This window comes from Filicampus tigris, chromosome 16 (assembly GCF_054856515.1).
Source record: "Filicampus tigris isolate MCC_2025a chromosome 16, RoL_Ftig_1.0, whole genome shotgun sequence".
In the NCBI taxonomy this organism is placed as follows: domain Eukaryota; kingdom Metazoa; phylum Chordata; class Actinopteri; order Syngnathiformes; family Syngnathidae; genus Filicampus; species Filicampus tigris.
Window position 1 is genome coordinate 14869494 of NC_141232.1, and position 27799 is coordinate 14897292.

The 27799-nt window shown below is 41.8% G+C and overlaps 2 protein-coding genes across 7 annotated transcripts in view; both read right to left on the minus strand.

Annotated features, from left to right (window-relative positions):
- Window positions 1–313: 313 nt before the first annotated feature.
- LOC147134915 (serotonin N-acetyltransferase-like) lies at window positions 314–4114 on the minus strand. 3 transcript variants are annotated; one of them, XM_086056350.1, is made up of 4 exons: window positions 4009–4114; window positions 3135–3355; window positions 1598–1752; window positions 314–872 (listed from the first exon to the last, which is right to left on the minus strand). In XM_086056350.1, exons 2-4 carry the CDS (start codon window positions 3286–3288, stop codon window positions 504–506), a joined length of 678 nt encoding a protein of 225 aa, XP_085912476.1. In that variant the 5' UTR covers window positions 3289–3355; window positions 4009–4114; the 3' UTR covers window positions 314–503. The 3 variants fall into 3 exon arrangements, with proteins under 3 accessions (XP_085912476.1, XP_085912477.1, XP_085912478.1); XM_086056351.1 differs by having other exon boundaries at window positions 3135–3377; window positions 4009–4098; XM_086056352.1 differs by having other exon boundaries at window positions 3135–3398; window positions 4009–4097.
- Window positions 4115–5580: 1466 nt separating this feature from the next.
- The window catches only part of LOC147134916 (myosin-10), a 53123-nt gene continuing 30904 nt past the window's right edge, over window positions 5581–27799 (minus strand). For 3 of the 4 annotated variants that reach the window (XM_086054721.1, XM_086054719.1, XM_086054718.1), the window contains exons 5-42: window positions 25185–25287; window positions 24856–24885; window positions 22063–22155; window positions 21695–21758; window positions 21307–21405; window positions 20104–20247; window positions 19887–19982; window positions 19302–19420; window positions 19013–19165; window positions 18753–18926; window positions 18499–18672; window positions 17391–17505; window positions 15955–16148; window positions 15437–15558; window positions 15216–15285; window positions 14972–15132; window positions 14762–14870; window positions 14499–14630; window positions 14220–14426; window positions 13635–13772; window positions 13379–13502; window positions 13120–13291; window positions 11865–12077; window positions 11655–11799; window positions 11346–11552; window positions 10903–11007; window positions 10654–10806; window positions 10324–10572; window positions 9975–10187; window positions 9678–9890; window positions 9427–9588; window positions 9222–9350; window positions 9036–9124; window positions 8233–8356; window positions 7949–8157; window positions 7760–7868; window positions 7448–7620; window positions 5581–6185 (exon numbers count right to left, since the gene is read on the minus strand). In XM_086054721.1, coding sequence (XP_085910847.1) covers window positions 6032–6185; window positions 7448–7620; window positions 7760–7868; window positions 7949–8157; window positions 8233–8356; window positions 9036–9124; window positions 9222–9350; window positions 9427–9588; window positions 9678–9890; window positions 9975–10187; window positions 10324–10572; window positions 10654–10806; window positions 10903–11007; window positions 11346–11552; window positions 11655–11799; window positions 11865–12077; window positions 13120–13291; window positions 13379–13502; window positions 13635–13772; window positions 14220–14426; window positions 14499–14630; window positions 14762–14870; window positions 14972–15132; window positions 15216–15285; window positions 15437–15558; window positions 15955–16148; window positions 17391–17505; window positions 18499–18672; window positions 18753–18926; window positions 19013–19165; window positions 19302–19420; window positions 19887–19982; window positions 20104–20247; window positions 21307–21405; window positions 21695–21758; window positions 22063–22155; window positions 24856–24885; window positions 25185–25287 — 5440 coding nt within the window. In that variant the 3' untranslated portion in view covers window positions 5581–6031. The remainder of the gene's footprint in view (window positions 6186–7447; window positions 7621–7759; window positions 7869–7948; window positions 8158–8232; window positions 8357–9035; window positions 9125–9221; window positions 9351–9426; window positions 9589–9677; window positions 9891–9974; window positions 10188–10323; window positions 10573–10653; window positions 10807–10902; window positions 11008–11345; window positions 11553–11654; window positions 11800–11864; window positions 12078–13119; window positions 13292–13378; window positions 13503–13634; window positions 13773–14219; window positions 14427–14498; window positions 14631–14761; window positions 14871–14971; window positions 15133–15215; window positions 15286–15436; window positions 15559–15954; window positions 16149–17390; window positions 17506–18498; window positions 18673–18752; window positions 18927–19012; window positions 19166–19301; window positions 19421–19886; window positions 19983–20103; window positions 20248–21306; window positions 21406–21694; window positions 21759–22062; window positions 22156–24855; window positions 24886–25184; window positions 25288–27799) is intronic. The other variant, XM_086054720.1, reaches the window with a different exon arrangement.

Sequence of the window (27799 nt, forward strand, 5' to 3'; positions counted from 1 at the left end):
AGCTCCTGTAAACAATATCAATCCTTTTATTTGAATTTTGAAAATAACATGCAGACAAGCAGCACTATAGAAGAGAATATGTTTAGTTCATTTAGTGGCTCAAGAGTAACTAATCAGTGGCTTGCTAAACCCTCCTCTGTTGACGCGTGCAAAGGAGCTGCGATTGAGCAGCTCAAGCCTGTTTACTGACGCACGCCACGGCTTATCATGACACAAAAAACAACTTCACTCACACTCATGTGTTTCTACGTACTACATATGAGGTACACTTGCACTAGATCAAATGCAAGAACCACATTGAAAACATTGTCTATTTAGACTGCTTTTGTTTTTTTATTATCATAGTTTAATATTTACTGTATTTGCGAAGTAAAATCAAATAATATACCTTGAAAAAAAATCAAAATGAATCACATCCCATGCAGTATGCGGATAATATCTACAAGGGTTACAATATTAATGAAATAAATATATTGTGCACATTTAGGTGTCAAATATTGACGTCATATGTCCATATGCTGGTCGGTGTGGGCAAGTGGCACAGTCAAGGGAGTGTTGGGGAAGCGGATGGCCTCGCTGTTCCGCCTCATGTAGGCGTGGCCGCTGATGGGGTAGCACATCTCCATAAAGGTCAAGCTGCCCACTGTGATAGCGCAGCGGCCCAGCAACTTGAAGCCCATCTTGCGGTAGAAGGAGACCAGGAAGTCTTCGCACATGAGCACGGCTCGCCGCACGGTAGGCAGGCAGCGCAGGTACTGCAGGTAGCGCCACATCAGAATGGGACCTTTGCCCTGCTGTCGAAAGGTACGATGGACCGCCAGCACGTGGATGTGCGCAGTGGAGCCGCGTGGCTTGTGGAGCGTTAGTGCCTCCTATGGAATATAGACTTGACATGTTTACCATGGTTATAAAAAGTCTACACACCCTTGTTCAAATGTAAGACTTTTGTTCATCCATCCGCTTATCTGGGGTCGGGTCGCCGAGGCGAGGCCGGAAGTTGTTTTCCATAGCCTCGCCGAACTCCTCCCACGCCCGAGTTTTGGCTTCAGCGACCGCCGAAGTTGCACGGGCAAAGTTTTGCCAGAGGTGAGAGTTGAAACTTTCTGACACGGGATTCTGCCAGATGTTCCCAGCGAACCCTCACAGTACGTTTGGGCCTGCCAGGTCGGACCAGCATCTTCCCCCACCATCGGAGCCAACGCGCCACCAGGTGGTGATCAGTTGACAGCTCCGCCCATCTCTTCACCCACGTGTCCAAAACATATGGCCGCAAACCCGATGAAGTTTGTGCATAGGTACAAACAACAGTCAGGACACGTCCCCCCACCTGAAAGCGGAGGGAGGCTACCCTCTTGTCCACCGGGGTGAACCCCAATGTACGGGCGCCAAGCCAGGCGGTAATAAGTACACCCACACCTGCTCAGCGCCTCTCACCTTGGGCAACTTCTGATCGGAAGAGTGGCCAACCCCTCTCAAGAGGACTGGTACCAGAGCCCAAGCTGTGTGTGGAGGCGAGCCCAAATATATCTAGTCGGAACTTATCTGCAACCCTTTGCTCACAACCCACATTCTTAGACATTCATCCACAGTTACTTACAGTGGTGAGCCGGTCGCGGTCCCACAGTGAACCAATGATGAAGGCCACGAGCCGGCCCTCTTCGAACCAGCCCATGGAAAATTCTGGACACAGAGTGAGGAAGTGACGCACCTCATCCAGGTGCAGTGGGCACTCGCCTGACACAGAGATGAAGGCTGGAGTGACAACACACACGCACACACACACACACATTCATGCACACAAATTTTTAATGCAGTTCATTGTAAAGCTTTACATTGCCTGTCATTGTATGCAATGGTCTATTTTTTCATTATTATCATTTGAAACCATTTTACAGCAAGGGTAAACCTATTAAGGGGTTATAAATAGTTCATAAAAAGGTTATTCATGACTACAAACGTTTTGTAATTCAGTAATAAAGTGTATTGAAGGACATTAAAGAATTTTTAAATTGAATGCGTTATCTCACAAATCTATTATGCTGAATGATAATCCAAGAAAATGATTGTGGCATATGCCGTGATGGAAATAAATGAGTCCTCCCTAAAAATACTGGACATTGTTCGTATTTTGATGATTTTTCCCTTTTCCGAAAGAAAAAAAATGATCTAAATGACAGTATTTTGTATTTGGAATTTGGGAGTTGTGCCTTTTCTATTGTGTTTTAGTTATTCGGTTCATGGGTGAACTGGAACCAACCCCTGCTGACTGGGTGAGAGTGCACATAGCCCTTTAGGGGACAAGTAATTCTATTTTTGGTAACTTCAAGTCACAATATAGTACAACAAGCCAATCGATAAAAAATATTCTGATATTTTGTATTATATAGGCAGGGGTGTCTAAAACTTTTGTTTTTTTTCTAGGGCCACTTTCACCTAAATTTGATCTCAAGTGGGCCAAACTAGTAGCTTATGTCCGTGGCCTGATAATCTATAAATAACAACAGATGAAAAGATTTTTTTTGTGCAAATAATTACTAGTACATTCTCAAAACATTTCCATTTTTTTATTTTGTTACTGGATATGAAACTTATATGAAATTTCTTAACAAATATGATCTTAAGATTTTCGCATTAAATCCTGAGTTTCATTTCAGAATGTGGACAAAATTAACAATAGCAGTTCATTTCAATGAAACGCTGCAGTTTGTGTTATGTCCTCACGGGCCAGATTGGACCCCCTGACGGTCTGGTTTTGGCCCACAGCCCGTATGATTGACACCCATGCTGTAAGCGATATCTATAATGATTTATATAGTAGACCATACAATAGTGACCGGAAAGACTGGAAAGAGCAGCAATAATTGTCTGGCGTTAAAAGTTTAGATTTTTGGGTCATTCTATGAGTGGTCTGAAGAAGATTTATAAGAGGAGCAAATTTTGAGTAGTTTAATTAATATAATATACTTGATAACCTATTATCATTATCTGATTGATTTATAAAAATCCCAATTTGGAGCACAAAAGCCAGTGACAGCAGTCATACAAAGGAGTACACCCAAAATGTGGAATGATTTTTTTTTTTTCAAGCCAATCAATAGGAGATGAGTCGGAAGGACATGACGGTGACGTCTTACCTTCTCGCTCAATCTCAAACACACTGATGGCATCCTGCGTGTTGAGAGGTCTGACTTCGCTGGCGGGAAGCGTGTGTCTCCTCTGGATGCCGGGTGACACCGAGGGCAACGGCTGCGTCTGTTCGACGGAGGCCTGAGCGACCGCTGAGGACATCACACGCTTGAACACCCGTTCGCCCCCCCCTTCAATAGATCTTCTGCAGGAGTAGCTGTGGTGGGCCCTGCGTGGACGGAGCAGGCGTCCTTTGAGTTTTTAAAGGACGCCTGTGAGTCATGGTCTCATTTGCATTTGAATATTGGACACCGGGTCGAAGGCCTCAGCTGCTTGTGGCCCGTAATTTTTTTGCACTCACATGGATGCCATTTGGGTTTTGTCTGTGCAAGGCATATAATTATCAATCTCCTCCTCCGGCATATTCATTACAGGTTTACATGTGCCACTAAAAGCAACTGTTTATGGTTTGGAATTTAAGGGCGCTCAATATGGACTACATAAGAGTAAAGCATCATTTTATTCTCAAAATTGTGGAGAATTCTTTTCAATCTTGCAACATCTTGAGCTCAGTGAGTTTTATCAGAGAAAAAATGTTTGCGATCATGTTTAGCGTGATTGATTTGACGTTACCTCCCTTCTATAGTCTCTTTCAGTTAGTATCCTGTGCTATCATTTAGAAATTTCAAGTTCTAGGGGACAAATAGTTCATTACTCTTAAGTTGATTATTCAGGTAGCTGTACTTTACATTAGTATTTATTTTTCTTACAAACTCTTACTTTCCAAAATAGGAACTATCGTTAAAACAACAATAATGGATGGTAGTAAATCAAAATAAGACCTCACTGGTGGAGGTACTAATGGGTGATGTGGTCACTTACTTGTGAGGTTTGTTTTGGATCTTTGGGTGGAGAAGTTCTTCTTGTCTGTCTGCCCGCCGCTCTACCAGCACACACGCACGTCACTCGTCATTATGGAGTGATTATTACTATGCGTCACATGATGGAGGATTACAGAAGTTGTTTCCACAACTCAATGCATTAACAGACGCGTTATCTCCTCTGCAACAGGACATGTTGACAAGCCCTAGTAAATTGAACAATAGGGTGTCCAAAATGTTTATTGGGTTTAATAATAAACCTTGGGAGGTTTAAGTCACTCAAATTGATGATGGTGGCTATCTTTATATTTATTCAGGTTTAAAGGGGAAGTCAATCCAAACATTTTCCTTACAATGATATGTTCTTTGTGCCTTCACTGGTCTAAACACGACTGACAATTGTGTTTGTGAAATATGAGTTAAGAAGCAAAATCCATTTGTTTTTAGCCATCTCAGGGGGCGGCCATTTTCTTACTTGCTGTCGACTGAAAACATCATCATCACAGTTACTCAGAGCTCAGGTGACAATCAGGTGAGCAATCACGACTCATTTGTTTTCTGAAGCTGAGCCATGATTGGTTGTTACCTGAACCCTGAGCTACTATGATGTCATTTTCAGTTGATAGCAAGTGACAAAATGGCCGCCCCCTGAAATGGATAAAAACAGGTGGATTTTGCTCTTTAATTCATGTTCCACAAACACAACATCAATCAGACTATCAAGTTTAGACTAGTGAGGCTGCATAGCAGATATTATTGGAAAGAACATTTTGAGCTTGATTTCACCTTTAATGGTGCCTGTTTTTTTTTTCTTTTCAGAAAATTTACCTTTACAACTTATTAGAACTATGCATACTTTCATATCAGTATTTTTGGCACTTTAATATATCGTCGCTGTCCTGTGAAAAACACTTATGTCCAATTTTGGAACAACAAATAATTTTTACGTAATTTCGATGCCTGTCACGCGGAAACACCATTCACATAAAAATAAGAAAATGGACAAAAAAATGGACATGTGTTTTTCACATGACAGCGACGATATACAACATTTCCAAACCTTTGTTGAGCCAATGCAAATCTCACATCACATTATTGAACAAAAATGTCACAGAAAGACCTTATATCATCTCAATTAACTCAGTGTGAAATCTGGACCTGCCTGTTCAGTTGAACACAAAGCTGATATACAGTAAAGTGCAACCTCGGTTGTGATTGCCTATAGATGCCACAATATGACAGCAACACATTTTTCCCTAACAGACAAGGCTTATGGCCTGAATAAATGAAGCTCCTCCCCTCACTAGAGAAATGTTTTTATATTTGACATGACTGGCTTAGTGGGGTTGTCAGTGACCGACAGAAGGTTCAATGGTTCAAACGTTCAATGTGCCACATCACAGTGGATGGGAATTGCGGTTATACAAAAGCAGGTTAGCAAATATGGCTGATGTTGACACGTCTTGAAGTCTTACACAGTAGGTCTAAACCTTCTCAATAAGAACCAATTGTAGCAGCAATTTGAATTATTCATGGAGCAGCAAAGACAAACAACACCAGCTTTTCTCTAAAATATCATTACATGGATGTTTTATTAAAATACATCTTCACAAAATGATGCATATATGAACAGTACAGGTGGCATATATGGATTTGAAGGGAGTGGAACAAGGCACGAAAGATGAACGCAAGCTAATTGCAATAAATTGGAGACGGACTGTGTTCACTCTCTACTTTCATACACAAGCAAAGCATTCTCGTACAGGGCTGGAAAAATACTACTCATCTAAAATAACTTATGTATCTGAAATGTACGCACTAGGAATTAAGGATGAGATGAATGCAGTCAGGACTTAATGATGCTCTACAGGACCAAAAAGGCAATGTTTGTTGGGAAAAGAGGATGTTCCAACCGCTGGTGTCTTTATGCGACATGCTAAGATGCATGTGATAGGAAAAGGCCTTCGTACACAAGAAGCTGATAGAGTTCCTTGTTGAAACCGGAGGTTACGGCATGTTGCCATTTATTCCTGCTGGGGGGTCGGTGTCTCATTGGCGTTGTTGTCTGTGGCCTTGTTTTCCAGCTCGTCATCGGACAGGAGGTCCAAAGACGATCCCTCGACCGGCAACTGACGTCTGCCTGAGCGACTGGAGGAAAAACTGATGGGTCCACCGCGTCTGCAACAGCAACAGGAGCAGAGGTTCGGAAATTAAACTCTTTTATTTTCCATTCTCATGCCGCAATGTAGCAACCAAAGAACAGTGGGTAAATATTGTGTGTGCGTAATTAGGTAGTACCTAGTACCTTTTCAAAACAATCATAATAGGCCTGAGTTTTGCCAATGGAACACAGATAGTCTTTCTCATGAAACAGTAAATGCTGTTCTGCAAGTATGGGAAGACGTAAAGGACATACTTGACCGACAATGTTATTCTGTGAATTACATCCTCCATCCCCTCGTATGCCCATTAAAATGCAATGTCTCGAAGTTTATATGCAGAAAAGGTTTAAATTCATGTTTCGTGTGCATTGGTTTTATAATTTGCTCCCATCTAAGTTGAACTTTGTACATCATTCAAATGCAAATCTGTTAAAGGTGACGTGTTTTGACAAGTAAGAAAGGCATCTCTGTTTTTTATTTTCAAGTCATAAATGGAGCAGAAGAAATGTGATTGAACAATAAAGGGGCATCATGTATAAATCATGTTTTGCCATTAACACGACTCATTCGATTGCTTATGTTCTGCATACATTATGAACTCAAGCAAAGACTGAATTCATCAGTTCATGCATTTTTGCACCTTTTTGCACTTGCAAATTCCTCTACTTACCGTACATCTACTAACAGTCCATACCACATCTGCCGAGAGTACCTGCTGAGAGCACTACCGGCCTTCCCACAATATATCAATAGCACACACCTACCTATATACCACTAGCACCTACCCACACACACACAATACTTGTAGTCCATTTATCTGTCTACTTACACATTTATCAACTATACCTAGCTTACCACAATACCTATTCGCAGTACCTACTGACGTGGAGTAGGTATCTACCAACCAATATTACTCCCATACCAAAAGTACACACAGTACCTGCCTAACTACATATCTGCAGTATCTACAGTACCTGCCTACTATCTATTGTACCTGCCTACTTGCCTCCCCACACAACCTACCAGCCAAAGCTGCCACACTACTTACAGTATATCCTACAATACTTAACTTCATACAAACAGCACCTACCAGCAACTTGTGTAAGCGTTGATTACAGTGTCCAATTATAGCTAACATTTTTCCACATATTACATACTGTACAGTACATATTTATACAAGACACCTCTGTGCAATCCTCCTTGGTATGTTTAAACAACTTTCTTGAAATGCTGAAACGCCATGTTGCGATTACAACTTGGAGTGAAAAGCAAGAGTACCGGAGGCGGTTCTTCAGCGTGTGGACCTCCCGGCTGAGACCCTCGCTGGCCTCTGTGGCGTCATCCAGCTCTCTCTGCAGCTTCCTTCGTGACGCATTGGCCCTCGTGGCCTCCTCTTCTGCCTCCTCCAGCTGACGCTTGAGCTGCTTCATACGAGAGTTTGCCTTTTCCACCTTCACACATCCAGCAACAACAAAAAAAAAAAAAAAAACAGCAAAAAAAGTTTTAGAAAAACGTGGAAAAGTGATAGCGCACGTTTACGTGTGGTCAATGAAAAGCAAGTGGTTCAAGTTGAAATTCCAGGAAACATACTTGTTCTTTAAACTGGTCCGCATGGCGGCGTTCATCCTCCACCTGCATGCAAATTTCTTTCAGCTTCTTCTCAGTCCTCCTCACTAACTTGTTAGCTGCTCCTCGCTCTCTGTAAAGAAGGTTATGATGAGAGCTTTGACACCTTCCTGTCACGGCGAATTGAGTCCAGCAGAGTGTTGTACGTCTTACTTGGCCTCCTGCTCCAGCTGTTCCTCCAGCTGTGCTATCTTAGCCTCCAGCGCCGTGATGGAGGCCTTGAAGCGGCTCTTCACAGAACCTTCCAGTTCGCCCAGCTTGGCCCGTAGCTCCTTGTTTTGACGCTCCAACTGCTGCCGGGCGTTTTCGCTCTTCTGCGAGGCGCTCCGCTCCGCACTCAACTCTGTGGTCATCGTGTCCACCTGTGGAGGCGAAAGAGAGAACTAATGCAATTCTCATCATCGGAACACTTGCAAAACTCAAAAATAATGCCGCACCTGCATAGTGGTCTTTCGGAAGCGGTCGTTCAGTAGCTCCATATTGCCCTGCTCTTCTTCTAGCTCTTCCTCTAGCTGAGCAATACGGGCCTCCAGCCTCCTCTTCTCGTCCATCAGAGCAGTCCTTTGACACAAGCAGAGAGAGAATGTGATGGGTGAGAGGAGCAAATTTACACTTGGCTATCAATGTGGTGTGGAAAGAAATGTATGGTTCTCTAGACAGAAGAACATTTAATACATTATACACATGCAGTATTGTTGAACCCATAAGTATCCATCCATTATCGATATCGCTTATCCTCACAAGGGTCATGGGCGTGCTGGAGCCTATCCCAGCTGTCTTTGGGCAGCAGGCGGGGGACACCCTGAATTGGTTGCCAGCCAATTGCAGGGCACACAGAGACAAACATCCGCACTCACAATCACACCTAGGGGCAATTTAGAGAGTCCAATCAACTTACCATGCATGTTTTTGGAATGTGGGAGGAAACCGGAATATGAACCTATAAGTATCCCGGTAAATGCCCCTTTGGTCCTCCCCAATCTGAATTCTTCATCTTCACAAAATACAGTGCATCGTGAGAATTTGAGAGCCTTGTTCCAAAATGGAAAAAAATATATATATATTTTTTTGTCAGCGGCCCAGCTAGAGCCTAGAATTGATTCTTATTGTATTTCTGAAGGGATCTGAAAATGGCAGCTGCTCCCCGTCCAACCCGACTGGAGTCTGTGGCCTACCAGTGGACCACGATTGACTGATTGGGCATTCCCGGTGTAGAACAAGATGAGGTAAAAGAACTTACTTTCCAGATGTGCTGTTGGAGATTTCATCTTGCAACTCATCTCTTTCTTGCTCAGCGTGGCGTCGTCCTCTCTCCGACGCCGCCAGGTCCTACCGAGAAAAAAGGTTGTGAAAACCAAAACTACCTTCATGCTACCCAAGTCTGAGGTTTGTGAGGGAAAATTCCATTCTAAAAACAGCCGTGTACCTCATGCAGCTGCAAAATCTCAGCCTCCAGACTCTTCAGTTTCTTCTCATTTTCCTTGGATAATGCAAAAATATCATCTCTGGAAGCTCTGGCATCTTCCAGTTCCCTCTGGTAGTCCTTCATTTGGGCCTGAAGATGAAACGTTGGCGTTTAGGTGGTAAGCACGATTGTGAAAGGAAAACAGCGATCTGATCCAAACGTGCACCTGTAACTTCCGCAGTTGTTTGATGGCTTCATCTCGAGCCTTGCTGGCACCTTCTATCTGACCCTCCACGTCCTTCAAATCCATTTCCAGTTTCTTTTTAGCAGCAACGGCCAAAGCTTTCTGCTTCCTCTCATCCTCCAGCTCTGCCTCCATCTCTCGGACCTGAAAGGAGGAGTCAGGCCAATACAGTGGGCCGCTTTTACATGTAAGGGCGTTATGCTCAAGCCTCAAATCCAAGCTGGATGCCGCACCTGCTTAACGAGCGCTCTCTTCTTCTCGTCGTTCTGGTCGTCACGGCCCTGAAGATCACGCTCATACTGAGCTTTCATGGCCTGCATGTTGACCTCCAGGCGCAGCTTGGCGTCTTCGGTGGCCTGCAGCTCGTCCTCCAGCTCCTCAAGTTGAGTCTTCATCTCCTCCACCTGCTGCTCCAGAGTGCGCTTGGATTTCTCCAGCTCGTGAACCTTCAGCCAAGAAGAGAGCAGTGAAGATAAACGATGGCTTCAGTTTGTGCACCAAAGAGGATTTACTGCTCCGATAAGGCTCACATTCTTGCCCACGTCGTCCTTTGAGTTCATCAGATCTTCCATTTCGGCACGGAGCTGCTTGTTGACCCTTTCCAGCTCCTCTTTGGCCTCCAGAGCTTCATCCAGCGCTCTGGTCATGGACAGAGCTTTGGTCTCCTTCTCCCTGGCCTCAGCTTCCGCCCGGTCACGCTCTTCAGCGTAGCGGGCTGAAATGCTCTTCTCCTCGGCTAATAACTACAGAGAAATAATACACCACGGTCAAAATAGAAACAGCCTATTTGCGACTTGCCTGTTGGTGGCGATATTTCGACATTTTTGACAAGGTACAAAACTAGCAAGATCAAAAGTTGCTTTCCGCTTAACATCTCACCTGGTCAAACTTCTTCTGTTTCTTCTCCAGGTTGGAGACACTCTGCCTCTGGTGATCCAAGTCAACGGTGAGATCATCCAGCTCCTGCTGCAGACGAGTCTTTGTCTTCTCCATCTTCTCAAAAGCGATGGTCTTCTCCTCTAGACGCTGGCCTGACATCTCCAAGTCCTTTTGCAGCTTCTTCTTTGCTTCCTCCAGGCCGTCTATTGTCCCCACATCGTCCTCAAGCTTCTTCTTGCTGTCGGACAGCTACAAACAGAAACACAAAGCGGGAGTCCAATTGATAATCACCCAAAAGACACCTGCGATATCAGAGATGATCTGACCTACCTGAGCCTGCAAGGTCAGCAACTGTTTCTCCACATTTTTGCGGGCCACTTCATCCTCCTCTTGTTGCTCCTGGAGGGCATTCTTCTCTTCCTCTAACTGCCGCATGCGGCTGCTGAGGTTCAGTTTCTGACGGGTCTCCTCTTGGAGCAGCTCCTATGTGAAAATAACATCCATTTTCAAGTTAGCTGAACAACAAATGTTTACCACGTTTGTGATTAATACTGAAAGATAGTGTGAAGATGGGAGCACCTGTGTGTCTTGGAGCTGACTTTCCAGTCCAGCGACATCCTTTGTCATCTTGATGCCTTTTCTCTCTGCATCTTCTAGCAAGGCGGATACATTGTCTAGCTCAGTCTGCATGGAGAAACGATCAGTTGACTGAGTATCTTGGAACATACAGTATTTATAAGAAAAACTGTGAAATAGCTATAGAAAAGTACACGGCGAGCCACTCATTTTGTGTGTTACCCTTGCAGCACTTGATTATGTCTATTTTAATAAATGCAAACTCACCAAGGCATACACCAACATGTTTACTGATTTTCAATTTCAAGTACTTTTAAAAGAAATCTATTTTTGCGCATCACATTGAGTCATCTATCTCTGACCACCCCGTTTGCTCGGATGACTTGATATAAAACATTAGCTGCTATTTCGTGGTGACGGACCACATTCTTGCAAATGCACGTCACCTGCAGTTTGTGCGCACGTTCAGTCAGCTCGCCCTTGCTCCGCTCGCCTTCAGTGTTTCTAGCAGTGACCTCCTGCAGCTGCGCTTCCAGTTTCTTCCTCTTGTGCTCGGACTCCGTCTTCGCCTGTTGAAGGCTCTTGACTTCACAAGCCATTTCCTTGTTGGCACTCTCCTGGCTCTGCTTGGTCTTCTCCAGATTAGCTTTGAACTAGAGAGAGGTTGTGGGCAACGTTAGTGTTCACACCTCGAGTAGCTTTTTTTTTCTTTTTTTTCACGTGGAATGGATATGTGTTCTGGGAAGGCATCTCACCCTCTTGGCCTGTTCAAGCTGCTCAGAGAGCTCTTCTAAAGCAGTGGCATGCCTCTGTCGCATATCCTGTATCTGAGCCTCATGGTTTTTAGTCTCTTCCTCAATGGCCTTCTTCAGCTCTGCAACTTCTTGCTCTCGCTTAGTCCTAAAAAGTACAGAAAAGTACTGAATTCTGATACTTGACAGTGGGCCAAATCCAGAAATGTTTACCTTAGCTCCTGCTGGGCAGCAGTTGTGTCAAGGGTGTCCTCCAGTTCTGTCTTTAGAGCCTCCAGTTCTTCACTCAAATCTCTCTTAAGCTTCTCAGCCTTGTTCCTGGCCTGTTTCTCCAACTCCATGTCCTCCTGCAGCTCAGACAGCTGGGCTTGAAGCTCTCGCACTTGTTTCAGAGCATTGTTCTTCTGGTTGACCTCATCTTCACCCCTGCGAAACATCAAGCAACAACATTTTAAATATCAAATCACTTGTGATAGTTGTTAATATTAGACTGGGATGCTCCAAATAATGGTATCCATGCATTTGCTACAGTGCTTGTGCTCATTAGGTGAGCTTGAGGCTATCCTTTCAGACTTTGGGTGGTACACAGGGCATATATAGACAAACAATCATTCATACACACATTAACAAAATTGGGCAAGTTTTTTTAAGTCTTCCGCGACCCGAACAAACATGTCTTTTTAATGTGAGAGGGAGCCCACAAAATCACAGAGAGAACATGCAGACTTCCCCACAGACCTATGAGGCTGATGTGCTGCCAATTATAACAATAAATTAAACTGTGGCAAAGTGAGATTATGACATTATTTTTTTTTATTAAAAGAAGCCTGGTCTGACACCTCGCCACTGGATGGCAGCAGAGACAAAGTTACTGTCGTACAATGGCCACATTTGCATTCTTTTATGATGAGAAGTTTGCTCCAAATGCCTTCTGACTTCTGGGTGACAATTATCACCCAAATCCACTTTAGCAGTCATTTGCGGTGAATGGCTGAGTCACATTGACAACTTCAAAACTGCGCAGTTGGATTTGTATCCCGTGTAACACATTTTTTTTCCCTGTCTGGTCTTTTGTTAACAGCACTTTTTAGTAGTTGCCTACTTCCATCGCCACATTCGTGCAAGGCATATTATACTGATGACAGGGCCACCAATCAATCACACAATGACACATTCCAAAACAGTAAGAATAGGACAATAAATACTTTGTTGGGTCAGACCCAGGTTATGAGACTCGATCTGTATATTTGTCTGTACGCCGTCAGTCCAATAACATGCAGCACATAAAAGGTGGTGAGACTCCATGTTGTGTCGGTGTTATATGTGGCGATGGAAACATCCATGTCACTCTTATCATGCTAGAAGTTCTCACTGACTCAATATTAAAAACCTTATTCAGCTCTGGCTCAGGTAGACAATATAGTGTTGGTGAACCTCTTTCTAGCTTCCCGTGTGACGGATCCCCTACCTTGTCTGAAGTAACTGCTGCTCATCCTCTTTCTTGCCAATTTGGATTTTAAACTCCTCTATCTGGGCCTGGAGCTCGGTGATCTGGTCCTGATAGTCAGATGTTTCCCCATCCAGCTTCCTCTTAGCTTTCTCAAGCTCCTGTCGGGTCTTTTCTTCCTTTTTAAGCCTCTCTGGATTAAAAATTGGACAGTGTTAGAGGTGTAGAGAGGTAGAAGTGATGGTCTTTTTTCACATGACAAATGTGTATCTCCATTTACCCTCCAAGTCAACCATCAGGATCTCTTGCTTGTTCTTGACCTTTCCCAGGTTCTTAGCCTTCTCTTCCTCCTCAGCAAGGAAAATGGTCATCTCACTGATACGATCATCCAGTGACTTTTTTTCCTAAAGGGCGCATATATAACTCTTAGATCGCTTGTGTGCTCGTCACTTTGTTTTAGTACCATATACATGACCTTTCCAATGGACTGAGCAAAAATCATTTGGTACGATTTTGAGCATTTTGCTGCCTCTCACCTTGAGAAACTTGGTGTTTTGGTCCTCTAGCAGCAAAATATCCTCTTCATATTTCTTCATTTTGGCCTCAGCTGTCACTTTCTCAAGTTGCAGCTTCTGCCTGGCACCCTCCTCCTCATCCAGTTGTTCCTCCAGGTCCTACCAACACACACCATTTATTTCAGGAAAGTCGTGTGTAACATACAGTATGTATTTACATACTGTGCAGGATGCCTTTTGGAGTAAATAAAAAAATACACCAACTGTAAAGCAGATTTTGGCATGACAAAATTCAAAGAGGAATACATAACTAAAAATGTGCATCGTGTCACAGGCGGTGCGTGTATTAAACATTTGTGAAGTTTTGTGAAATTGGTTTTAAACTCTATAAATATGTGCGTGTATTAAACATTTGTGAAGTTTTATGAAATTGGTTTTAAACTCTATAAATACGTTTTTAGAATTTTTAAAAATAAATAATTGTTTTTATTTTTCAAAATGAAGCCTCTTGAATTTAGTTTGCCAAGGGAATGTAGTGACACTGATATTCCCATTTTAAATGATGCAATTCTGCCTATTTCTTATTTCAACATCTTCAGGGCTTACCTGGATGTGGGTCTGCATCTTCTTCTTCTCATTTACCATGCCCTGGGCCCTCTCCTCTTCTTCCTCCAGTCTGGACTCAAGGTCGTGAAGGATCTCCTCCAGCTCTTGTTTCTTGGTAGCCAGCCGAGCTCTCATCTCCTCAGCTTCTGCAAACAGCTCGGTCTCTGCCTGCAGCTGCTCTGCTAGGATGTTTTTCTCCTCCGCCAACTAGATAGAAACAACACTGATTGAGCATCACAGATATCGCTGCTTTTAGCATTATTTATTTACAGATCTGACCTGCTGGTGTTTTCGTTCCATCTCTACCAACTGTCCCTCCACCTTTGAATGTTTCTCCTTCACTTTGACCAACTCCTCATCTTTAGCCAGCATCTCTTCCTCCTGTCTGGTTACCTGCAGCAAAGGCTTCACCTGTATTCGGAGTGGAACAAGCAGTTGTCATATGCTCAGGGGAATTTGTTTTTGGATCTCAGTGGCAATAGCTAAGGAATGATGTGGAAATCCAACCAGTTCTGCTGTCAAGCGGTCACAGAAAAACACACCTTAGTGAAGAGTCTCCACCACTGCCAGTGACGCAGCTTCAAGTATGCAGCACAGTTTCTTTGGAGAACCTTTAGTGCACTGAGCTGTTGCTGCTTCTTGGCAAAGGCTCTGAAGCAACACGAGAGAAAAAAAAAATGCAACATGGGGTATGCGGTTGCCACAAAAATCAACCTTTATATAGATGAATCATGCAGAAAGCAGCCAGTTACTTGCGTGCCAGATAGCCGCGACAAGCCGCCTGGAAGTAAATAATTATGTCAGTGATCTTCAGGTCCCTCTCTTCTTCCAAATGGGCAAGCACTCCCGCCCTGAAGAAGATTTTACTCTGGCCGATGCGAAACAGGTTGCTGTCAAGCTCCAGGGATTTGATCTAGCAAAGTGGGAAATATTTGAAACAACAATGAGACCATAATTAATGGCTAATGACAAGTTTGTAATTGCCTGTTTGCTGACCATTCTCTCACAGGCCTGCTTTCCATCCATAAAGCCTTTGGGGATGGCGTTGGGAGTGAGAATCTCATACCTGGACACAGAGGGATAAATGGTTGGACGGAGGGCATTAATGGTGAAAGTTGTGTATGAGCAATCAGAATTGAGCTACCGTTTACCAAAAGTGAGTTTTTATAGAATTAGCCAATTACGGAACATAAGCCAAGAAACTGAAAGTGAAGTACCTCTGTCTGAACTCTTGGAAGACAATACGGTTGGGGAAGCCTTGTCTGCAGATACGGATCCCTTCCAGGACACCATTGCATCTTAGCTGGTCCAGAACCAGGTGAGGATCTAGTTTACCAGCCTGGAGGAGGCAGACAAACCCCAACCAGCAAATAAAAAGGAATGCAGCTTGACAACCTGGCATGATGAAGACTGTAACTTTGATTACAGTGTGACATAGTACCTGTACCATATATTGTACATGCTATGGCCAGCATTAGCCAGATTAGAGTTACTGTACATTTTCTACTAAGTACACCCACAATACACATTTTGTTAACTTAATACCTGATATCTGGCAGTCTCAGTCGAAACTGTGCATTACTATTTTGGAGTAAGATTACCTTTTGTATACAGTTCATTATCTCATACTAGATGCATGTTTACCTACTTTGACTGTTTGTAGTATGTACTCTAAGAAATTGCAATTAGAGCCATTTAACAGGGTGATGGAGACTGTGACCAGCTTGTGACTCACTCTTTTCTCATGGTTGGGGATGATGCAGCGGACAAAATTAGGGTTAGTGTTCCTCAATGTGGCCATCAGCTTAGACAGCTGCTCCTTGTACAGCTGACCCACTGTGCGGAACATGCCCTTCTTAGTTTTGTATGCGGCACCGAATGCTGTCTCGTTCATGCCAGCAACTTGGTCCAAGCCAACGATTCGGTCCACTGGTGATGACAAATGTGACATTGTCAGTAATTCATACAGAAAATTGGGCACTTTCGTGAAGCCGTTTCAAACTATAAATGCAGGATATTGTATAATGAAGATGACATGAAGTATTCATGTGCGCAACTCTTTTCCAGTGTTGCAGCAGCAGTGAAAACCACCAAGTGGGACCACAACACACACCACACGGTTTGACTTCAAAGCTGTCATAATATCAGCTAATACTCTGCAAACACACGAATTTTATCTACTTTTTCCCTTGGAAACATCTGCAGATTTTTTTAAAGGTCTATGAACTGTTTCACTGTTGTCAAAGCCAAAAATTACCTGAAAAATAGTCACTCACAATGTCCATTATATCTTACTCATTGTCAGAAAATTGGATTTGCAAAAAGAAATCCAATATTTGAAAAAGTCATTGAAGAAGTCACCAGTCATGATGGAAGGATGACAAAATACTACCCAGTGATATAAAAAAGAGAATAAGCCATGCGAAGCCAAACATAATTTTAAGCGGGCGCGTATCAGCCATTGACAAAATGGGGAATCCGTGATCCAAAATGGAGAATGCTCAATAGCTAGGAGTTATGTTATCGTTCACCTTGAGCCTTGTGGAGCACAGACACATTGTCATAGAAAGAGGCTCTTTGAAACGTCTGAATGTCTACAACAACGACAACACACACACACGCGCACGCACACACACCCACAAACACACACCCACAAACACACACATAGACGACAGTGGAGTGAGTTAACAAAAGGGAGATAACATCTACAAACACCTCTTGCCAGTTGCCATATTCATACTCATCTCCACTTGCACTGATTTCTGTGTTTAAAGTCAAATCAGGCACAATAAAGTGAGATAACACACTAGTAGTGTTAATTTTAAATGATTGATAAACCTTATTATGCACAGGGAGAGGATTAGTCCAAAAAATAATATAAACATTTAGTCTGTCACATTGACCATGACAGTGTAAGCATGCTTAGCTCATTAGCAAACATCACAAGCACGCATTTGATATTGACAATGTTTTCTTTCTTCCACTTTCCCTGTTTCTCAATACTTTAATTTCCCCTTTCGCTCTTTCTTCCTTGCTCCCAATTTTCTCTTTCATTCATTTTTCCCTATCACCTTCCTTTTCAATCCTTTGTCATGTTTTATGGGTTCTTTCCTCCGTATGATTATTTCATCTCCAAAACGAAGCAAAAGAGGTGTTGTGGAAACAACTCACCATCTTTCCAGAGTTCAGCCACAAACTTGTCAGTGGACTGATGCAGCAGTGTGGCCACATTGTCATTCAGAGGATCCATGTTCTTCATGAGCCATTCATCAGCTTTATAGTCCACCTGAGGAAACAGCATTCCTGTGTTATTTGGACCACAAATGCAAACCTCATCCACATGTGGCACTAAAACAGTATGCTTTCAACTGGGTACCTAAATGCCGCACAGCATCAATATGTATTACCAAATTTGTTCCAGTCTACTCTTTTCATTTGACTGACAGGTCACTGTGTCCATCAGGGACCTCGTGTTTGGTCGCGCTATGTTAATTGGATTAGCCTGTAACACCATGATGCCTGAGACACTAACAAGAGTGCTGGATCACAGCACGACATCCCAAGTAATTGACACGGTGAGGAACCTGAGATGAGGAATGCCGTTTCCCCATCTGGGATTCATCAGAATCCCGGAAAAGCAAACTCACACTGTTTGCACATATTTTCTCTTCAGTACTACTCTGTCTCAGAGGATTTATTTGAACAAGTTGAAATGAAATGCTGCCTCGCGGACTGAATACTGGATGAAGTCTCTTCTGCTTGGCATGGCAAGCTTCACTTGTTGGACTGATACTCATCACTGAAGAACAAGACGGCAAAAACAAGGCATTTCAGTCCAATTAAAACTCTAGAGGTTCTAAAATCAACAGCTCTGACTGACAAGCTTCCACATGGGAATGCCATACTTTCAGCCATGGTTTTCTCTTTACAGATGACAATGCACCACGCAAAGGTGAAAACTGCAAACCTCAGTTATATAACTATTACTGCATGAAGCCGTCAGTCTCACATCAATATGAACCAGATGTGAGAATCCTCCAGCAGCGGCAGCAGCAGAGGCGGCAGTACAACAACTGGGCTATTGTATGAAGCCAATGATGTAACTCAGCGAAGTCCGTGCCTTAAAATATTAGCCAGGCATAAGGGCATGAATAAATGTGACATCTATTTTGAAGTAGTACTCATAGGATACTATTTTCCTCCTCTTACCTATAGTAGAATAACATTCCATGCATCTAACTTCCATGAAGCTGCGCTCTAGTTAAACAGAATGACATACCCTCCCTGCATAGTGGATGATGCAGAAGTCAGCTTTGTCCTTAAGCTGACGTGGTTTTTGGAATTTGGTGTGGGTGCCTTGCTCCTGCAGCACTTTGTCCACAAAGGTCTTGTCTGTGGCTTTGGGAAACCAGCATTCTTCATCCAGCAGAGCCAGAATACCAGGAGGGTTATTCTGAGGAGACAGAGCTCGTTTAAAACAAATAAACATGACACAGCCTGAACTTTTCATGCATACAAACGAGGAGCACCAACCGGCCTCTCGATGAGTTCGATGCAAGGCTGAAGGTCAAGGCCGAAGTCGATGAAGCTCCACTCGATGCCCTCCCTCTGGTATTCCTCTTGCTCCAGGATGAACATGGTGTGGTTGAAGAGCTGCTGCAGCTTCTCGTTGGTGTAGTTGATGCACAACTGCTCGAATGAGTTCAGCTTAAAATGAGGCGCGAGGCAGAAGTCATGTTAGTTAGGATGTCACAAGTGCAAGATGGCCGTGCACATAAGAGATTAATTTCTACCTCAAAAATCTCAAAGCCAGCGATATCGAGAATGCCAATAAAAGATGCGCCCTGACGCTTAGTCCTGTCAAGGGCCTTGTTGATGCGATGGACCAGCCAGCGAAACAGTCGCTCATATGTAGCTTTGGCCAGAGCTTCTACAGCAAAGTCAGCCTGTGTAACGAAAGCCAGTAAAGTTACAAATGAGCCATGACAATTTGCATAAATGATTACATCTTAAGGTGTAGCGATATTAATGATTTTCAATTTGCAACACATTCCTCATGAGTCGAGTTCAATAGTAACATGCCTGTTCCTTGGTCTGCGCTTTCTGTACATAGTCACGTCCTACTTTTATCCTCGGAGTGAGGATAGCTCTTGTGAACTCCATAACGTTCATTCCGAGCAGATGGCAAAGCTTCTGTGCAGCTGAAAGAGCACAAAAAAACGGAAGCTTTAACATATTGTACGATGTAATTGCACATTTAACATTTGCATAACTATAAATTAAATTATTTGATAACAATATTACAAGGATAAAGAAAAGAGAACATGATGATGTGGTCAAAATGCGTAACGGCTCAAATTATTCTCTGTCGGTCTATTCATTGAGTATTATGAGGCTGAATTCTGCAGGGATATTGGACCACGCTGACACTCCAACATGTGTCCTGTCGACACGAAGGATTGATCAGAACGTCACACTATCAAATACCAAGAAGACAATCTGACTTCTTGTTTAAGCGCACATTTTGTGGATATGAGCAAGATGGTTTCGAACATCTGTTGTGGTGAAAGCTGAGCGTACACGGTCATCTTATTTTCGAGATTGGCGGGTCATTAACTACATGAGTGTTGATGTACGCGAGTGTGTGTGTGTTTATTGAAAGCTCACCAGTGTTCTCAGGCATGGAGGCCTGATCGGTATTCCTCTCTTTCTTGAAGACAATGTTGCCAAATTGCAGCACCGCTGAGACTACCTTCAACATGCCTGACAAGAACAAGACAAAGATTCACTGATCTTAGAGTGAAGAAACATAAGCTAAATTGTTGTCAGCAAAATTGAGAGAAGGAGAGTGGAGTACAGCAATATGTGTGCAACTAATACTTACAGACAATCTCATCGTGGGAGAAGCTCATGATGTGCATGGCCTCCAGAGTCTCCTGGAAATTGTCTTTGTCTTGCTGGCCAGGGATGGGAATGTTACCATTTGACAGGAATCGGTAGTTGTTAAAGCCTTCGAGGAGCAGGTCCGCTGTAACGGGAGAGAAAGATTGCGATTGTCCTTTTACTTTTGAGATATGAAAAAAAAATCACATCTTTCAAACTTTTGCATTAAGGCATAAATCCATTCCGAGGGACTTATTAAATGGATGAAATGAATAAATCTCATCTCATCTCATTCACAATTGATTTTGGGTAAAAATGACGACAACAACTAAAACAACAATGCTATATTAGCCACAACCCAACATTTACCCCAAATTCACACTTAATTTTATTTTAAACTGTGGGGTAATAAATCCCGATTTAACATTTTAACGAAAACTGTAATAAATAAATTTTAAAAAAACATCCCCGTAAATCTGTTTAATATAACAAGTTGTTAACAATCTGATTATTATTAACTTATGACCTATGTTGTGTAACTTTGGCCCGTGGCATGCTCCTCTCTCACAATAGGAACTCAAAATGTATCCATTTTGTTGTAGTTGCCCAAGTTTCGAGGCTTTCCCCTGAAGACATCTCACACGTTAAAAGGGAAGTCAATCCCCAAAAATTCTTTGCAATAGTATGCTCCATGCGCCTTAAAAAAACAGGTCGATTTTACTGCTTAACTTCTATTCCACAAACGTAAAATTAATCAGAATGTTATGTTTTGACTAGTGGGCCTACATACGACATATTCTTGTAAAGCAAATTTTTGGGTTGACTTCCTCTTTAGAACCTCTGGTATAAATAAAACAGGATAGTACTCTTGTTCTAGTCCTCTTGTTTCGAAAGTATACTAGGACAGACATTTCTTTAAAAATAATAATAATAAAAAAAACAATCTACACACTATCAAAAGAACCTCTGGTATAAATAAAACAGGATAGTAATCTTGTTCTAGTCCTCTTGTTTCCAAAGTATATTGGGACAGACATTTCTTTGAAAATAATAAGGAAAAAAACAAACAAATCGACACACTATCAAAAGAGGACACACATATTAAAAGTTACCGGTATTTCAAACCAGCTTTCTAAAGTCTCTCATTCTGGCTGGAAGTAAATAAATTGCATTGACTGTGATGCTGGCTACAAAATAAACTCACTTTTGAGATGCTCTCCGGCTCCTGCCAGCAAGCGGTAGAAAATATGGAAAGTTCTCTCATCTTTGGCCTGTCTGATTGCCCGCGACTTCTCCAGAAGGTCTGACAGCAAATGTTAAGAACTGACAGTGGAAGTACAACAGGACTCAAGATACTCACTTGGTCAGTGCTGTAGCAACTATTAGATGGCATTACACTGAATATGGCTTGCAACTGAAGAATGGGAGTTGTTTATGTACTTTCACAAAAATCTTGCAGCCAATCATTTTGTTATTTAATCATGCAACCAGACACTTTCAGCCCTGGCGACATTTATTATTGTCAAGGAAAAACAAACTGGATTTCAACCAGCATTCAACTTCATTCCCTCTTTCAGTAATAATAAGGATACAGGTTTCAATATTGGCCCCAACAATGTAGCCTGCAACATCAAAATTGATTCGGATGAACTTGCCCTGCAGGGAAGAAAGATCAAAATTCATGTTAAAATCACATTTGAATTGAAAAACTCTTCAATTTGTGCTGCATTTGCATCCTTAACACATGCTCACACTGAAAAATATCCTTGGAAAAATTGGGGATAAAAATATGTCAATTCGATAGTACGGATGTTGTGCGTTCCATGGTAAACTGTTGGAGCAAATGTAAACTACCACACTGATGGATAATGCCAAGGTGGCGTAAATCTTTTCATTGAATTGTAAACAAACATGCGCTTCAGTCAAAATAAAGATGGTCTCTGCATAAGGGTGAACTCACAAAGCGGGAGGAGTTGTCATTTTTCACTGTCTTGGCATTGCCAAACGATTCCAGGATAGGGTTAGCCTGAAGGAGCTGGCGTTCCAACTCTCCCTGTGGAGAGAGAAAACAAGGTCAGATGTCATCTAGCTGGCCAACAAGTGCAATGCCTTCACCAAATAATGAAAAAGAAATGTAAAGTGGTGATAAAATCATGAGCAAAAACAATTAAATGGAGCATTGCATTTGTAAACATCAAGGTATGCGCATCGGGTTGAAATACTATAGAGGGTTAAATGTGTGCATTTACACAAAACACATGCAACATCAAAAACACTAACATGTTAAGGTAACTTTAAATAGCGATAAAAGCTATTACAATCAATGAAATGGACATTGCAGCTAGACATTAGATCCAAGACCGCCATGAGCTTCTTATGTGGTTGGGAGGTCATCGAGGCTACAAGTAGTCTGAAGTTCAAGTGCAAGGACACTACAGCTGCAAATAAATTAAACACTACCAAATGTATTCTGCTGATATTGCAAAATATGTTGATTGTAACAGAGCAGCTTCTGGCTATGCTTTCTTTCCTTTAGTCAGCACGATGTGATTTTTGTCAAGGGAACTCAACAAGTTAAGAGGGCAAGACATCTAAAGCCACATTGTGAAGCCACTAAACAGCACAGAGAATGTATTTCAGTACAGAGTTTGACTCTTGTCTTCCAATAAAAGATGGTTACAGCTAACGGTATTGCCCCCAATATAACGTGACCTGTGCTCTGGGCATAAAAAACACTGGTGGACAATCAATCCAGGTCATTCCACCTGTTGGATCCTTTCATAATTTGAAATGATAAATAAGTACTTTTGAATAGCGGCAGTTTGGTGAGTAGTGGTTAGCAAGTCTGCCTCACAATTTAGAGGTACTAGATTTGAATCTTGGCTACTGTGGAGTGGAGTTTGCATGTTGTCCACATCTTTATTTGGGTTTTATCCAGGTGCTTCATGCATGGACGGTAAATTGAAGACTCTAAAGTTGGAATGGTTGTCTGCCTATATGTGCCCAGCGAAAGAGTGGAGACCAGTCCAGGGTGTACCCCGTCTCACTCCCAAAGTCAGCTGGGACAGGCTCCAATTCACCTGCGACACTAATGAGGATGAGAACTAAAGGGAATGAAAAGATACATTTGGGTGTGGCCATAGTCTGTGCAGCATAGTACCAACTCAACTTCAAAAGACAGTGAAAATAGTCCTTGTTGCTTAGAAGTGGAAAAATGATGCGGAGCATAATTCAGCAACATGCATACCGAATATTAGTCTTTCGTGCAGCTATTACTCAGTGTCTTTTGAAGCTGACAATTACAAATAATAACTCAGAAATCGGCACATGTACAACTTCAGAATAGACAGACATTCCCAAGTGAATTGGTGTGTTTCTCCACTACCTCATGTTTTCTCTCCCTACCATGCACTCTCTCAATCGCTGTGTCCACATTCCTCTGGCTTTTGCTCAGAGGCAGCCATAATGTGCTGCAGAAGGAGAACGGTATGATGGAGGTCAGACTGATGGCAGGGGGACTACTGGGGCCCAAGGTTTACAGTTACTTGCTCACAGTGACTGAATCGCAGCATATTAAACGATCATTTGCCTTGTTGGTAGGACCTTAAAGCAACAGACAAGGGACCCTTTGCTTATACTATTTTATATTTGCAACAGACAAATGTATTTAGTATTGCTTTCGGGTTAGCTGGAATTTAGAAAATGGTATCATTAAGACAACATTACAAGTAGTATGGCATGCAGGGAGATTTCCGGACTGTCATCAAAGAAAATAAAAAACCCAGTTGTGGGTTATACCATCCAATTCCCATTTTTCATTTGTTGTCGATGGAGAAATAATATGAATATCGTATATGTGGAAATAAATGTTAACAGTTTTGTTATGCTATGCTAAACACATGCATTTCCTAGGAACATTGTTTAAAAAAAAAAATATATATATATATATATATATATATATATATATATATATATATATATATATATATATATATATATATATATATATATATATATATATATATATATATACATATATATATATATACTTATTCTCTTTTAATGATTTATAACAGGGGGGTCACCAACCTTTTTGAAATATTATATTTTATATATATATATATATATATATATATATATATATATATATATATATATATATATATACCTTTTTGAAATATTATATTTTATATATATATATATATATATATATATATATATATATATATATATATATATATATATATATATATATATATATATAAAATATAATATTTCAAAAAGGTTGGTGACCCCTGTTAAAAATCATCAAAAGAGAATACCCCGTCGATAATTTGCACTCCGGTGTCAGATTTCAGGACACTGCATCACTTGTTGCAATGTGACATTATAGTCACTATGATCATTGTGCGCAGTAGCTTCAAATGATACAGATATCAAATACACAGAAATGACAAACAGTACTCAATGCAATGGGTCGTGCGAGATTTATCCAAGCACATTTGACATGTGTTTCTACTAAAACTCTATTCTGGCCTTTAATTTCATCCGCCTGTTGATTTCATGGCAGATTTAGTGGCTTCAAATAATCCCGAGGGGAAGCTGAGCCAGCACAAACAAATACCTCATGAAGAAAGAAGCTTCGATTAATCATGCAAAGTCATTTTGGAAGCGGTGGATATAGAAGATAAGGGCATGCAAACACACACGCACAAATGATAACATATATTGAGATAGCGGGAGATGCACTTGCCTGAAGCTTGAATGCTTTGGGAGATTCTGGCTGTTTGTTATGGATAAACAAATGCAAGTGTTATGTCAGACACAAGCCGAGCCCCCCCATGGACACTGCCATTGCATGGCATGAAGCGGGAACAAGCTACACACAAATCTATTCAGTTAGCTGTTGATTAGCGTGGGACTCCTAGTCGGCAAAATATGCAAACTAGGTTATTGACTTAACTTTTCACTATCGTGTAATAATACAGTCAACATCACCATTCAATTTTGAGGTTAAAGAGAGGAGATAGATGATAGAGGAAGAAAGCTTGGCTAAACCTCAAGTCAGAGTGGGGCTCTTACTGGAATGTTGTGGTCTTTGCGTCCTTTGTGTGAGGAGGCAACGTGGGCCAGGTACTGGATCACTTTCTTTGTGTTCTCCGTCTTCCCAGCGCCTGATTCACCTCTGAAAATAAAGAGGTTAAAATTGTGGACATATGGTGTAAACACGTCAGTTTGGGTTGGTACAGACACAAAAACATGTGACTTGAACCTGAAAAAGATCAATGAAAGATGAAGAAACAAAAGGGGAGAGGGTGAACATCAGCAGGCATGTGCTGTTGTTTTCTATATAATCACCCATCTACCAAAATGGTTTCACGGCCCACCATGTGGTTTTGTGGGCCAGTCTCCAGCGTTTCCAGGCTCTGTTTTCAGGCGAGTTTCTAATGATAGCTGTGTTGAGAGAGGACCATCCACACTTCCCAGAGCCTGGAAAACCATGACCAGGACAGAAGGCAGTCCAGCGGTTCTACATGCGGCAACATACCCGTGGCTTTAGTCAAGATGATTATTAGCTTCTCTGCACTTAGATGCAAGGGGTGAGTTCTCAAAGGCAGAATACAGAAATGGCAATGTAGGTCAGCAAATCCCATTTGCCTGCTTGTTTTCATAGTTATGCACGAGTGAGAAAATATCATGTTGGATTACTTTTCTGGAAATAACCACCATCCTTACCAGGCTTTTTTTTTTTTTTTTTTACGCGGAAGATTACATTGTAAAACTGTTGACTGACATCCATAACTTCTAAGTGAGAAATTCGACAGGTTCTTCATTTCAAGAGCCGCTCCCCCGTTGTCATGTTTCGAATAGGCAGCAAATAGACACAAGGAAGCATGCGACACATTTTTAATGTGTTTCTATTTTGTATAAGACAACCATCTGGGCTGTAAATCAAGCATCTCAGTGGCTGGGAAGCTGAAACTTGGATTTATTGCCATTTGTAATGTTTGACAAATCTTCCCTTTAACTGCTGTATGTGACTATGATTATCAACATCCTTATCAAATCAAAGGACGGTAGACTACGTCGGTGCTTAATTTACATGCCAAATAATTGCAAATAAGGAACACTAACACATTTGTTCAATTAAAAGGGGATTTTGTGGGTTGATATCTGTGGGTAACTTTCCATCCATCCATTTCCTGTACCGCTTATCCTCATCAGGGTTGCCAGCGTGCTGGAGCCTATCCCAGCTGACTTTGCACAAGAAGAGGGGTCCAGCCTGGACTGGTCGAGAGCCAACTGCAGGGCAATCTGTGGGTAACTTTGAAGTGTTTTCAGCAAAATGATGAATGACTGAATACTTTTTGTGCAAAATGCCAAAATTAAAGTCTCACATTGATCAAACAGTCCAGATCAAAAGGCTACCCCCACCGGGAGTTTTGTTGTTTTAATTACCCGTTTCCACAGCAGTCATTACGACATAGTAAAACAGCAAAATGTAGGACAGACGTTTAGCAGGATTATGCCAAACATCCAATACAATTCCCACAACGCTACATTTTTTCAGTGTTAGAGTCACTATGCCGCCTGTAGCCTCTTTTATGCAGAAATCCTGCAAAATAGCTGCAAGAGCATTTATAGACTGCCTTTGCCTTTTCATGTGGGATGTTTTATTGCAACTATGCGTGCTTTTACACAACAACATAGATAATTAGACGTGTGGTTATGTTTGCACCTGCAATGACTATGACGTATAAACTCCTTCTAGTATCTAGTTTGCCTTTCACCCACAGTCTGGATAGGATAGGATAGACTCCAGTTTCCCTGTAACGCTGAACAGCACATGCTGTAGATGGGCGCACTGTGACATAGCTTTCTACACAACGGGGTGGGAGAAGTGAGTGAATTCCTTTTCACACAGTCGCCATCTCACCTCTGTTATGGCTCTGATACCACTGAATAATGGTCATTTTCATCTACCCAATCCGTGTCAGTGCTGTTTATGCAACACAGACAAAGTTGGAAAATCCAGGCTTTAACAGACAGTGTCAAGGGGATAAAGGAAGCATCTGCTCCACAACCACAATGGCACTCTCTAGCCATCTGTTTGTCATCCTAAACCAGGAAGTTGTCTGCTAACTACCAGATAAACAGACAAACAATAACCAGTGCCACACTCCATGATTTTTTTCCTTAAGTTAACAGTTTTGAACCTACCGAACGACACAGAATTTATACTTTGTATATTATCATATTTATAGATGTAAAAAAACCAACATTTTTAATAAATAAAGGTGTTCTAAGATGTGCCCACAGTTTTTAAATACAGTACTGTGTATAAATACAGCAATATGGAACTCAAACATATTCAGTTTGAATACATTTTGTTAAATGACTTCATCAGTTAACAACAATGTAACATTCTTATGATTGTTGATACATTGTTGATAAAATATTGTGAATAGAATAGGGTTGGGATTTGGTGAAAACAATTTAATTAATTAGGGGGCTTTGTAATTAATCTCAATTAATATCATTTTAATTGCAGCACCCGAAACCAATTTTTGGCCACTTTCATGTTAATGCACGGACATTTGTAGTTGTGGACGCTCTCTTCCGTCAACAGATGTGCATGATGATGAATATGCCTAAAGTTAGTGGTCGCTTTAGACTTAGAAGGGAGAAAAGTATGG

What these genes read in the sequence shown, in the direction of transcription:
- LOC147134915 (XM_086056350.1), bottom strand. Translation starts at nt 3,288, where the DNA reads ATGTCCTCAGCGGTCGCTCAGGCCTCCGTCGAACAGACGCAGCCGTTG. An exon ending in GTTTGAGATTGAGCGAGAAG is followed by an intron (nt 1,753 to 3,134) that starts GTAAGACGTCAC and finishes TTGTCACTCCAG; the next exon opens with CCTTCATCTCTGTGTCAGGC. An exon ending in ACCGCGACCGGCTCACCACT is followed by an intron (nt 873 to 1,597) that starts GTAAGTAACTGT and finishes TATATTCCATAG; the next exon opens with GAGGCACTAACGCTCCACAA.